The 14194-nt window shown below is 48.5% G+C and overlaps 1 protein-coding gene across 1 annotated transcript; it reads right to left on the reverse strand.

The window, feature by feature from the left end:
• Nucleotides 1-12476: 12476 nt before the first annotated feature.
• Tpbgl (trophoblast glycoprotein like) lies at nucleotides 12477-13646 on the reverse strand. The gene has a single exon (XM_076843962.1). It carries the CDS (start codon nucleotides 13644-13646, stop codon nucleotides 12477-12479), a length of 1170 nt encoding a protein of 389 aa, XP_076700077.1.
• Nucleotides 13647-14194: the final 548 nt, after the last annotated feature.

Here is a 14194-nt window from a genome sequence, read left to right on the forward strand (position 1 = left end):
AGAGCCTCAGGGACCTGTGGAATACCACCTTGGGGTCTGAGATTCATGTCATTTGACTCCAGAAGAGAGGAAAAAGAGACTGTTGAGGAAATAATGGCAAAATTGGGGAAAGACAGATTCACATATTCAAGAAGCTAAACGTTAAACCCCAACCAAGTTAAACTCAAAGAAAACCACACAGATACCTATGATAAAATTGCATATAATGAAATCAAAGATAAATAAAAACAAAAAAAAATCCTAGAGAAAATAACACATTCTTATATGTCTTTCCATTCAAAGAATTGCCATCAGAATTCTCAATTAAAAACACAGGAGCCAGAAGGATGTGAAACAGGTTTAAAGGAGTAAAAGAAAAGAATTGTTAACTTATAAATATCCTCCAAGGCGAATGCAAAATATGGAGGCTCTTTTTCTTTTTTTTTTTTTTTTTCTTTTTTCTTTTTTTTTTTAATTTTATTTTTTTATTGGTTATTCAAAACATTACAAAGATTTCAGAATCACATCGGTTACACATCCACATTTTTACATAATACCATAATAGTAACTGTTGTATTCTGCTACCTTTCCTATCCTCTACTATCCCCCCTCCCCTCCCCTCCCATCTTCTCTCTCTACCCCATCTACTGTAATTCATTTCTCTCCTTATTTTTTTCCCATTCCCCTCACAAACTCTTATATGTAATTTTGTATAACAATGAGGGTCTCCTTCCATTTCCAAGCAATTTCCCTTTTCTCTCCCTTTCCCTCCCACTTCATGACTCTGCTTAATGTTAATCTTTTCCTCCTGCTCTTCCTCCCTGCTCTGTTCTTGGTTGCTCTCATTATATCAAAGAAGACATTTGGCATTTGTTTTTTAGGGATTGGCTAGCTTCACTTAGCATAATCTGCTCTAGTGCCATCCATTTCCCTGCAAATTCCATGATTTTGTCATTTCTTAGTGCTGCGTAGTACTCCATTGTGTATAAATGCCACATTTTTTTTATCCATTCATCTATTGAGGGGCATCGGGGTTGGTTCTACAGTCTAGCTATTGTGAATTGTGCTGCTATGAACATCGATGTGGCAGTATCCCTGTAGTATGCTCTTTTGAGGTCTTCAGGGAATAGTCCGAGAAGGGCAATAGCTGGGTCAAATGGTGGTTCCATTCCCAGCTTTCCCAGGAATCTCCATACTGCTTTCCATATTGGCCTCACCATTTTGCAGTCCCACCAGCAATGTATAAGAGTACCCTTTTCCCCACATCCTCGCCAGCACTTGTTATTGTTCGACTTCATAATGGCTGCCAATCTTACTGGAGTGAGATGGTATCTTAGGGTGGTTTTGATTTGCATTTCTCTAACTGCTAGAGATGGTGAGCATTTTTTCATGTACTTGTTGATTGATTGTATGTCCTCCTCTGAGAAGTGTCTGTTCAGGTCTTTGGCCCATTTGTTGATTGGGTTATTTGTTTTCTTATTGTTTAATTTTTTGAGTTCTTTGTATACTCTGGATATTAGGGCTCTATCTGAAGTGTGAGGAGTAAAAATTTGTTCCCATGATGTAGGCTCCCTATTTACCTCTCTTATTGTTTCTCTTGCTTAGAAAAAACTTTTTAGTTTAAGTAAGTCCCATTTGTTGATTCTTGTTTTTAACTCTTGTGCTATGGGTGTCCTATTAAGGAATTTGGAGCCCGACCCCACAATATGTAGATCGGAGCCAACCTTTTCATCTATCAGACGCATAGTCTCTGATTTGATATCAAGGTCCTTGATCCATTTTGAGTTAACTTTTGTGCATGGCGAGAGGAGGGGATTCAGTTTCATTTTATTGCATATGGATTTCCAGTTTTCCCAGCACCATTTGTTGAAGATGCTATCTTTCCTCCATTGCATGCTTTTAGCCCCTTTATCGAATATAAGATAGTTGTAATTTTGTGGATTGGTTTCTGTGTCCTCTATTCTATACCATTGGTCCACCCGCCTGTTTTGGTACCAGTACCATGCTGTTTTTGTTACTATTGCTTTGTAGTACAGTTTGAAATCTGGTATCGCTACACCTCCTGATTCACACTTCCTGCTTAGAATTGCTTTTGCTATTCTGGGTCTTTTATTATTCCATATGAATTTCATGATTGCTTTATCTATTTCTACAAGAAATGAGGCTCTTTTTCTTTGTTTTCTTTCTTTTTTCTGCCCCACCCCCACCTAGTGCTGGGATTGAACCCAGGACCTTAGTTCATGCTAGGTGAACACTCTACCACTGAGCTAGATCTCCCGCCTGTACCGATTATCAGTGAAGGAAAACTAAGAAATTTAGTTTAGCAGACCAACTCTAAAAAAAGAATCCTAAACAAAATTATTTAGGTTGAGCCAATCATGGTGGCACACACCTATATTCCCAGCTACTGCAGAGGCTGAGGCAGGAGGATCCCCAGTTTGAGGCCAGCCTCAGCAATTTAGTGAGACCCTGTCAAAAATAAAAAGGGATGGGAATATAGTTCAGAGTTAGAACTGTTGTCTAGCTTGTGTAGAACCTGGGTTCAATCCCCAGTACTGAAGAGAAAAATTAGGTTGAAGGAAATTGATGCCAGAGATAAACCCAGATCTTCAGGAATTAAGAGCACAGAGATGGTAACAGTTTGAGTAAAAATTTAAAAAAAAATGTATGACTATTGAAAGGAAAAACTATAAAACTTTTGATGGGGGCTTATCAATGTTGATAAATAGAAAAATATACGACAGCTATAAGAGACAATACATGAAATATAAATGGCAACTAGAATGTGAAGATAAAGAGATTTATTTGTTCATGTTTTCTATATTATGCTTGAAATGATACAATACTAACCCTAAGTAGACTGTGAAAGGTTACATATGTACATTGTGATCCCTAGAGCAACAACAACAAAATAGAGCCAAAAATACAAATTAAGATAGAAAAAAAAACCAGACTACAAATTATTCAAATACTCTCTTTAAAAAAGGCAGGAAAGCCAAGACAACCACACAAATAAATAGATTGGAAAAACAGAAAAATGTTATGCTCCGGAGGTGAGGTGTCCCCCAAAAGCTCACATGTAAGACAATGCAAGACGGTTCAGAGAAGAAATGATTGGGTTACGAGAGCCTCAACTCAGCCAGTGAATTGATCATCTGATGGGATTAATTGAGTGGTAACTGAAGGCTGGTGGGGTGTGGCTGGAGGAGATGAGTCCCTAGGGGGAGGCTTTGGGGTATATATTTGTATCTGGCTAGTGGAGTCTCTCTCTTTGCTTTCTGATCATCATGTGAGCTGTTTCCCTCTGCCACACTCTTCTGCCATAATGTTCAGCCTCACCGTGAGCCCTGAGGAGTGGAATTAGTTGTCTGTGGACTGAGACACTCTGAAACCAGGAACCCTCAAATAAACTTCCTCCTCTACAGTTGTTCTGGTCAGGTCCTTTAGTCACAGCAGAGAAAAAGCTGACTAAAACATAGTAAAACCAACCATATCAATAACTACATTAAATGAAAATGGTCTAAATACAATAATTAAAGAACAGAGACTGCCAGATTGAATTGAAAATATGATCTAACTATATGTTGTCCACAAGAAACCCACTTTAAATCTAAGACATAGGTTGATCGCAAAAGGATGGAGAAGATCTACAATACAAAAAACAATCAAAAGAAAGTCGAAAAACCCAAGTTAATATCTGGCATAGTAGGCTTCAAAACAAGGGATAAAGAAGGACAGTCATAATAATAAAAGTGTCTTACCAAGAGGACATAATAATACTAAAAGTAGTATCTGATCATGATGCTTCCAAATACATGAAGCCCAAGGTGGTAAAACTGAAAGCAGAAATCTACAAACCTGGAATGATCCTGTCTTGGTAACTACTACAGTAAGGGGAGGAGCACACAGAGTTGAGTACCCATATCAGTTAATTTGACCTAACTGACATTATAGGATATTTTACCTCAAAACAATAGAACATGCATTCATTTCAAGTGCATAGTAACTAACTATTCATCAAGAAGGACCATCTTGGACTGGGGATGTGGCTCAAGCAGTAATGCACTCACCTGGCATGCGCGGGGCGCTGGGTTCGATCCTCAGCACCACATTAAAAAATAAAAAATAAAAATGAAGATATTGTGTCCACCGAAAACTGAAAAATAAATATTAAAAGTTCTCTCTCTCTCTATTCTCTCTCTCTCTTAAAAAAAAAAGGACCATCTTCTGAGCTTTTCAACAAAATCTTAACAAAGCAAAAGAAACTTAAGTCACAAAAGCAGATTCTCTGATCACACCAGAAATAAACTAGAAATCAAAAACTGAAAGGTATCTGGAAAGTTTGTCCATATTTGGAAATCAAGCAACAATTTTAAATGGGCCCAGTAGAAAATCACAAGGAAATTTAGAACAAATATTAGAATTAACTGAAAATTGAAAACAAGCATTCAGATTTAGGAGATGTAGCTGAAAACAGTGATTATCTCAATGTGTGCAGAGAAGGGCATCTGACAAAATTCAGTATTGATTCACGATCACAAAAACCTCCTTAACCTGACAAAGGACATCTGCAAAAACACTCCAGCCAACATCACAGCTAATGCTGAGAGAACGAGTGCTTGTCCTTTAAGGTAGGGACTAGGCCAGAAGGATCACCACTCCTTCCTAACATCAGACTGGAGTTCTCGCCAGTGCAGAAGGAAGCACAAGATTCAAAGGGAAGACTGATGGTAAAGGAGGAAATAAGATTGTCTCTATTCACAGACAACTCCATTATCTCATTAAAAATACCAAGAAATCTAAAAAAAAAAAAAAAAAAAAAAGGAGCAGGGGAGTGATTTTTGGAGACTGCTAGAACTATTCCCTATCTTAGTCATCAAAACTCACAGAACTGCCTGGTGTGGCAGCTTACTCTTGTAATCCCAGTGACTTAGGAGGCTGAGGCAGGAGGATCGTGAGTTCAAAGCTAGCCTCAGCAACTTAGCAAGACCCTGTCTCAAAATAAAACATAAAAAGAGCTGGGGATATGGCTCAGTGGTTAAGTGCTCCAGGGTTCAATCCCAGTACCAAAAAAAAAAAAAAAAAAAAAAAATCCCTCATAGAACTGCATGCCAAAATGTAGATTTTATGCTGTCCAAATTTCAATAAATAAGAAACACAGAAAGAAACTGAACAACATAGAGTTCGCAGCTGTGAACAGTATTTATAGAGCATGCGCCATTTGCTGGCTCTTGTGCTGGGACCCAAAGATGATAAGATAGATAGATCAGACAATCCTTTCCTTCAAATTGCTCACAAATTCACTGGAACAAGGAACGAGGACGAAGGTTTAGATTTGCTGGTGAGGGTGACTGCAGATGGGACCCTGCGCTCACAGCATGCTTCCTACAGAAAGTAAAGCTAGGACTGTTTTGAAGGATGATAAGGAGGTAGGTAGGTAGGTGAGGTGGGCTATGAACATTTCAGGTAGAAGGGCAGCTCCTGGGGAACCTCTAGGGGTGAGACAATCTGGGACCTCTAGGAAACTGTAAGGGCTTTGTGTAGTTGGGGTAAAGGGAACTGGAGGAGTTTGCAGGAAATGGGACCTATGGGAGGGGGGTTACAGAAAAATCAATCCAAAGGGCTTGGGTTATATCCAAAAGAGAGTGGGAGGGATTTTAGGCAGGGCAGTGGCAGGATTAGATTCATGCATTTCCAGGATCTGTAGGAATGAAGAAGCCGCGGGCAGGGGGATCAGGGAACAAACTGAGATCCACAAAAGAGATCCACAAAAGAGATCCACAAAAGAGATGCAGAGGCTGGGGGTGGAGTGGTGGATTTAGAAGAAGGACAGATTGGAAAGGTGTTTGGAGATATAATGGTCAGAACTTGCCTTCTACCCAACTTTGGAGCATTTGGTCTTAGCACCTTCACCCTGACCACTTCTGCCTGAATTGATTTTTCCTAGGCTTTTGACATAACAGGTTCCTTTTCCATTCTTTAGGGTAGGTTGCCTTCTCAGAGGGTCTTCCTCCCATTCAGAGGAGACCCTTCCCTGTCACTCTCATTTTGCCCTGTTTATTTCTCTCATAAGAAGGATCTTGCTTATTCATTTACTTGTTTACTGTCCAAAAGCCTGGCTCTGGCCAAGTGACCTTGAACAAGTTGTCCATATGCCTTAGTTTCTTCATCTGTAAAGTAGGAATAATAATACCCACTTCACAGAATTGTCATCAGGGTAAAATGGATTAATACAAGTAAAGTGCCTAGAACCCCATTTTGCACTGAGGATTGAACTCAAGGGAGCTGCACCACTGAGCTACATCTCTAACCCTTTTAATATTTTATTTTGAGACAGGGTTTCATTAAATTGCCCAGGCTAACTTCAAATTTGCCATCCTCCTGCCTCAGCCTTTCAAGTTACTAGGATTACAGGCATGCGCCATTGCACCCAGTTTAGCAAATTCTATATAAATGTTAGTTATTACTATTAATATATCCTAAGGGAAGTGACTTTTGTCAGTTTTCTTCAAAATTGTATACCCAGCTTTTTCCTAGCACGGTTCATGGAGCATGAAAAGTACTTCATGAATGATTGCCTAAATGAAGGAACTTTCCCAAGGCCGCCAGCAGATGGCGCAAGTATGCAAAGAAAAGTTGGAGCTGGCTCCGCTCCGACTCAGATTCGCCAACAGATGTCGCTGCAGTTTCCAGAAGCGAGGAATTCAGGTTAAGTCAGTGGCAGGTGCTGTCCACACAGAACCCTGGACAAATATTCCAGAGGCCGGCCTGAACTCATAGAGTATTAAAAAGCCCAAGTGAAGAGGCTAAGGCTAAAAGATGTTTTGCAAGATTGCATATTCTGAAACTACATATTTTTTGTTTACTCACTTTGCTTGGTTTTGTTTTGTAGTACTGGGGATTGAACCCAGGTGTTCTCTACCACTGAGTTGCATCCCCGGCTTTTTTTAAAATTTTTGAGACAGGGTCTTGCCAAGTTTCTGAGCTGGCCTCGAACTTATGAACCTCCTGCTTCAGCCTCCCAAGTTGCTGGGATTACAAATATGGTCCACTGCCACAGCTTCTTTCCTTACTCACTTTGTAGAACAGTAAGCAGGAACAGCCACCCAGGTATCTTCTACCATTATAATCTCAGTTTAACGAAGGGGAGGCAGTGAGAGTTAAAAGAAATGTAAACCTTCAGAGCAGAGAGGGAGGCCATAGTGCCCAGCATGGTGCCTCTCCCCCTTTCATTTTTGTGGGACAGGGATCAAGGGAGTTCCATAAATCTTCTCTGTGCACAGGATTAGGGAATCTAAAAGTGAGCCAGCCCAGCCCCTGTCCTGGGGGAAGCTTATGACCTGGATCAGACAAGGAACAAGAAAACTAGTCAGTACAAATAAAGGTCTGGAAAAGGGCAAGCTCAGGAAAGCTGAGGGGACCCTTGCCCAGTCTGAATGCTTCCTGTGCTGGAAAGAGGGTACCATGTGAGTCAGGGCACAGCACAGGGATTGTTACTAAGATTGCGTGATCTGGTGTGGCTGGAAAATAGGGTCAAGGAAGGGGGTATGTTGGTCACATAATGCTCGGAGACTTTCTGGTCTAGCAGTCTAGCACTTTCTCTTTCCCCTTCCAAGTCTTATCAAAAGTCACTGGTGTCCAGGACCACTAGTCTGTGAAGCCCTAGTTTATTCTTGTCCCCACGTAATTTCTCCTAGTTGTCTCTTTCATGCTAAAGTGTGCCCATTTGGTCACTTTCCTTAGGGGTCTCCCTGGGCCCCCCCCGGCTTCCTGGGATTTGGTTCGACCACATAAACCTCGTGCTCAGCCACGCTCAGCAGAGAGGAGAGACTGAGGAGGAATGGGCTGAATGCATGGGGACCTCAGACTTAGGAATCCCAACAAGCCCCTTTCTGCCTTGGGGAGGGTGGACTGCCCCTGGCTGGAGCAGGACTACTGAAGCCTTGAGAAGCTGCACTGGTGAGTTTGCCCCACTTCACTGTTACTTTGTTTTTACCTCCTCGGCCCAGCAGGACCCGGGTCTGGCTGCTGGAGGCAGTGATCATAGTGTGGAGATTCTCTGTTAGGAAGTGGGGTGGCCCTGCCAGGCACTCAGAGCAAAGCAGGGACAGCCCCGGAGGCATCCTGGGCTCTGGATCTGCTCCCAACCACTGGGTGACCTCCCTGGGCTCCTGTGCTCTCTGAGCCTCAGTTTCCCCACCATCCGAGGAAGGGCTGGTTTAGGTGGTCGGAGAGAGGCTGGAGGACTCCTGGTAAATGGCCCTGAGGCGCCGCTGAGGGAAGAGGATGGGTCAGTGAGGCGTGGGTGAGGGGCGGAAGAGGGGCCTCGGAAGGAGACCAAGTGCATTACCACAGGAATATTAACTGCCCCCGTCACTTCGCCCTGTCTGGGAAAGGCCAGGCCCATAAATTAGGGCTGAGAGTCTGCCAGGCAGAGACTTAATGAAGAAGGAGATGGACTTCAGTGAGAGCAGCCAGTGCCTCCAGAGGTCACAAGTCCAGCCTCCGCCTGGACAGAAAGAACCTAGAGCCAGAGAGGGGCAGGTCGTCCAAGGTCAGAGTGCTGGGCTGGACCAGAAAGGCAGGAGCCAGCTCCACATGTTCTCTGGCGCCCAGCACACAGCAGGGCCTCCCCAGTATTTCTAACCCACGAGGGACCAAGTGACACGGCAAGGCGGGTGTTGAGCGCCCTGAAACCCGGGACTGCAGTTAGGCTAGGCCCGCCCTGGCTCCCACTCCAAGGGGTTGTGGAGGTGAAGGGCTTCTCTGAGAGGTGTTTTTGAAAGGCAGTTTCACGCTGCTTACAGGGTCACAGAACCCGGGAAGTCTGCCATGTTCAAGGGTTCAGCTGGTTTCGTGTCTGCCACATTCCCGACATTACACCCACACCTTCCCTCTCTCTCTGTCGCCCTCTACCAACCTGCTCTTTAAGGGGACATCCTAGAAGTACTTGTTTTCCCTTTGCCATTTGGGCCCTGTGGTCCCCAGGCCTCTGCCCACTTCTCACTTCCAGCAGCCTCCAGAACCAGGGCAGTGCCAACCCAACCCCTATCTCACCTTTCCCTGCAAGGTCTCTTCCCTTGTCCCTCCCCCCTTGCCCTTCTGGCCTCCTGTGGGCATGGCTTAGGTCTGGTTCCTCTCTGTGTCTCTGGGGTCCAGCATGAGGCCTGGCCCCAAAACGAATAAGCAGAAGGAAGGAATCACCAAGTAAGAGGCGGGGTCCCTCTCCCCTGCCCACATCTCACACACCGCTCCTTCCTGACTTCTCCAAGGGCAGCAGTCCTCTGTGCTTCTTAGTGGAAAATGCAGATCCTTCTCTCTCTCTCTCTCTCTCTCTCTCTCTCTCTCTCTCTCTCTTTCTCACACACACACACACACACACACACACACCCTTCTACCTATTTGCAGCCAGGGTTTGTTTTCTTCAGTCCTCCGACTGACAAGATCTTTCTGCCTCCAGAGCTTTCCACAAGTTGACCCTTCTGATATTTCTGGTTTGCAAACTCCAACTCATCCTTTAAACCTCAGCTCAAATGTGACTTCCCCTAAGATGACGCTGTAAGCTCAGCCCTTCCTCTGAGCCCTCATGGTTTCCTGGGATTTCTTTTTCCCTAGACTTTGATCAAATGTGGCTCCTTCTAGCTTCCCTAGGACTGGCAGAGTTGTACTTAGTAAAGGCTGAAGGAATGGCTACTTTTGCAGAGGAGACAAGGCTGGAGAGCCCCATTAACAATCCTATAAAGCCAAAGGCAGATTTCAAAGATGGTGGCAGACCAGAGATAACTTGTAATGGGAACCAGGGACGGCACTAAGGTACAACATCAACTGGTGTATTGTAGGCACTCTATTGATGCTTAGTAGCTCAATAAAACTGAGTTCTTAGTACTTAGTAGCCTGCTATAGTAGTTCTCATATAAAAGCTTCAAAGGTTTTTTGCTGACAATAAACCCACAGCTAATAGCATGATCCTTTATTTGCTAGGTTTTATTGCAGTCTTGGGCCACATCACCAGAGGGCACACCTTTGGTAATGAGGTGATCTGTTAGAGACCCAGTTCTCTAACCTGTTACAGACCATCACTATATTGTCTTAGGGAATGGTCAGGGCATCTTGTGAAGGTCACTGGCTGATAGGAATGTTTCTAGAGGATTTAATACCTTCTTAGGGGAATGACTGGGAGATGTTGTAGGGAACTTGCTGAGACAAGATGAGGAGACTCATGTATGGTCTCCAACTGTGTGCAGAACTATCCTTGGTAAGGCATGCTCCCGGCTCCAAGGCAAAACTAGGACTGTCAGAGGGTTTCAGCATATTCCTCTGGTACTGAAAGGGGTGATTCCAAGGAGAGGAAGTCTGCTCCTTGAGATAGCTTAGGAGACTTCCCACATTACCCTGAGGTCCTTTTCGATGTTTAGAAGGTCTGTATTCTAGAATATATGCCTGGACCTTGACCAGTGGATGAGATTCTAAAATGCCAGAATTCTAGACTTCTGCCCCATGGTTCTAGGTTTCTGTGACTTTGAATGCAAAATAACTCAGTCTGATGACCTTGAGGTGGGAGACAAGCCCCTTTCCTGTCTTCTTTCTCCACATATCTCAGGCGGTCATTTTACCTACACCCCACCTCTAGACTGCTGCTTCTCTCAGCCTCTCTTACCCAGCCAGCCAGGAGGGTGCTGCATGACGCAGGAGTATCAGGAAACCCATCCGAGAAGGTGATTCCAAAGCAGCAGACTCCTTTTCTTCACAGCTGGATTTCCTCCTCAAGAGCTTCAGCTGAGGCTAATGTTGATTAGTCCAAATACACTTTCCTTCATCCTCCAAAGTGAGGGGGAATAAAAGAGGAAGAGGATATAGAGGAAGTGTAGGATCCCAACCTGGCTGTGGATATCACCATTTCAGAGCAAAAAAAAAAAGCAAACTTGTTTGGAGATCAATGTTATCCCAATGGGAGGTCCCACCTTGGGTCTAGCCTCAACCCTGCTATGCACAATCACAGCCCATTTCTTCTTTCACATTCCCAAGGGTCACTGCCCTACTTCAGGGAGGCCCCAAATGCCCTCCCACATGTCACCTCCCACCCCCATCAATGCCCCAAGGTCAGCAGGAATGACACAGCACCACTTACAAGAGCACAGTATCTGAGATTATTGCAGACTTTATAGAAAACTGCCCAAGGGAGGTCCAGATTTCTTGGGTGAGGGGTGGGAGGGCAGGTCTCAAGCCAATATATTAAAGGAGGGGGATTTCCTGTGTGCAGAGGCAGCACAGGCCAGCCATCTGTCTGACCCAGGGAGTGGGAGTCAGGGAGAGGCAGCCCCCTCCCCACTCACCAATTGTGCTTTGGGATCATGCAGAAGGCAGGGCGCTGAGGCTCTGACCTGGAACAAGAGAGCTTGTGTCTGGGACAGGAGGCCAGTCCCCCATCCTCTTCAGGAAGGCATTCGGGGTGGGGTGGGTGGTGGCAAAGAGTCCCCAGAGGAGAAAAGCCACAGTGGGTGGGAGGCAGCATGGAGGGATCCACAGGCAGCAGCTCCCTTCCCCTCCCAACTCTGGAGCCTCCACAGCCTAGTGGTCCTGGTTCTTGGGTGCCATCATCCCTTCTCTCCTTCCTGCACTTTCCTGCAGGAAGGACCCGAGAGCTCATTCTAGGAGAAAAGGGGGTGGCATATCCCAGGGGTGGATTCCTTGGGCCCTGACCAGTAAATGCAAGTGATGGGAATCCAGGGAATAGAGAGCCTAAGATTTAGGTAGGGGATCGAAACAGTCGGGTGGGGGGCTGAGAGGTTAAGATTGGGAGCAAGCTCTGAGTATTGGAGGATCAGAGCCCTGGTGTGAAAGGCTGAGGATGGAATCCACCCTAAGGCCAGAATGGGGGTGTGCTTGTCCCTGGAAAGTGAGAGACAGACTGGAAGCGGAGCCCTAAGTCCGGCCAAGGATTGGGAGGGAATGGCCAACCCATAGGGACCCAATGATGAAGGTCTCCAAGCTCGATAGAGGGCTTAGAGCTCTAGATTGGGATAAAGGGCTCAAAGTTAACAAAATCCTAATGGAAGTGCGCTGCTTCTGAGACCAGAAGGGAATATGATGGCCCCTGAGCCCTGAGAGGGCGGACAGAGGGCTCTGAGCGGAAGATGGTTCAGTGCAGCCTAGGGTGCAGGGGCCCAAGCAAAGTTTCGGAGTCAGTCTCAGAGCTTTTGGATTGAAGGACAGGGTCTCCAGGAGAGGCCAGAAAGCGGGAGGGACTTTCAGAGCCCCAGGTGGGCGAGTAGAGTTTCTGGAATCAGATGGGGTGTCTCTTGGCCTTTGGCTGTGGGAACTCTCAGAGGCCAGGGAGAGAGGGTACAGCTTGGAGCTTCTGAGTGGGGGAGGGATGTCAAGATACAAAGGTCTCCGGCTGGTCTGGAGCAGGTCTCAAGAGATCCAAGCTTGCGAGTGTCTCATCTCCAAGGCTTCAGGCGAGGCAGGAGCAGCCTTCAACCCCCAGGCAGTGAAGCTCAGAGGCCTGAGCCAGGTGAAGTGGCGCGGGAGCCGGCAGGGGCAGACGTGGCAGGTGCGCGACGCGGGTCGGCGTCCTGCTCATAGCGGTAGTGGTAGCCCTCCATCTGGTCCCGGCAGGCCTCGCGCAAGTTGCGCATCCAGCGCTGGATGCCGCGGCGGTTTAGGTAGAGCACCATGAGGAAGATGAGGCCGATGAGTGCCAGCACCAGCCCAAAGAAGACGTAAGAGGCTTCCAGCTCCGGGCCGGTGACATCCACCTCTTCGCCACGACCGTCGGCGTCGCCATCTGCGCAGCGTAGTCGCGCCTCGTCCAGGTCCAGCAGAGGCCGGTCCAGCAGCGCCCGTGGGGTGGCGCAGCGCAGGCGGCGCGCGTCGGGTACGCGCTCCGTGGCGTTGCGCAGCCAGGCCAGCAGGGGGCGCGCAGCGCAACCGCAGCGCAGAGGGTTGTCGGCGAGAAGCAGTCGCGGCTCGGGCAGGCCGCCATCGCGCTCGAGCGCACGCAGCTCGTCGGGGCCCAGGCCGGCCAACGCATTGAGATGCGCGTCCAGCTGCTCGAGGCGCGGCAGGCGCAGCGCGGCGGGCGGCAGGCGGCTCAGCGCGTTGCCCGACAGGCCCAGGAGGCGCAGCTCGGCCAACGGAGCGAGCGCGGCGTCCAGCGCGTCCAGCAGTGCGGGGCCTCCCCGCGCTAGCGCGTGGTTGAGCTGTAGCGAGCGCAGCGCTGGCAGCCCGCGGAAGGCTCCGCTGCCCAGGGCGCGCAGCGGGTTGTGGCTCAGGTCCAGCGCCGCCAGGCTGGGCAGCCCGTCGAAGGCGCCGTCCTCCAGTACTTCGATGTTGTTGTGCGTGAGGCGCAGCGCAGTGAGGAACGGCAGGCGCACGCTGGTCGCCACCGCCTCCTCCCCATCCGCGTCCCCGCCGGCGAAGGCGGCCGCGCGCAGCACCGTCAGGTTGGCGCCCACGATGGTGAGATTGCGCGCGTCGGGCGGTACATCCCGCGGCGGCTGCCGAAGCTCTGCGCCCGACGCGCAGCGCAACAGCAGCTTGGGGCCGCCGAAGCAGTAGCACTGGAAGGGACAGGGCGCGGCGGGTCGGCTCAAGGCCGCCGCCACGAGCAGCAGTCCCGGCAGCAGCGGCCCCCAGAGCCCCGGCTGTCCCGCACGCGGGGCCATCGCGGCCGCCCCGGCATTCAGCGCCCGGGCCGCCGCGCTCACCAGTGAGTTGGGAGCGCCTGGGGGGAACACGGGTGGGGCAAGTCCTTGACCTGGAGCGGCTAGCAGTCTTGGTCGGTCTGTCCGCTGCCTCTAAAGTCCAAGGAATCTTCACTTTCCTCGCTGGGGGTGAGAGGGATCAGGCGGGGAGCAAAGCCCCCCGCCCCTGGTGCCCTCCTTGCCCTGCGCGCCGGCCTCCGACTTCCGCGGCCGTTCTGGGCTCGGAGCCGAGTGGGCAGGGTTTGCCTCCCCCTCCCCGCCTCCTGGCCGCCTCGTCCGCCCCCAGCGTTGTCTCAGGGCCCTCCTAGCCGAGGGAGGCGGGGTGGGAGGCTCCGGAGACTCAGGGTTTCGGCTGCTGCGCTCTCGCTCCCCGCTCGTCAGCCTCAGAGCTGCTGAGAAGTTTGGCTCCCCGAGGCTCTGACTTGCTTCCTCCCTTCCCCCCATCCCCCATTTATAAGCTGGTTCGTTCCTCCTCCCTCTCTGGCACGTGTGGGGCGGGGCCGGCCGGG

This window comes from Callospermophilus lateralis, chromosome 2 (genome assembly GCF_048772815.1).
Source record: "Callospermophilus lateralis isolate mCalLat2 chromosome 2, mCalLat2.hap1, whole genome shotgun sequence".
Taxonomy (NCBI): domain Eukaryota; kingdom Metazoa; phylum Chordata; class Mammalia; order Rodentia; family Sciuridae; genus Callospermophilus; species Callospermophilus lateralis.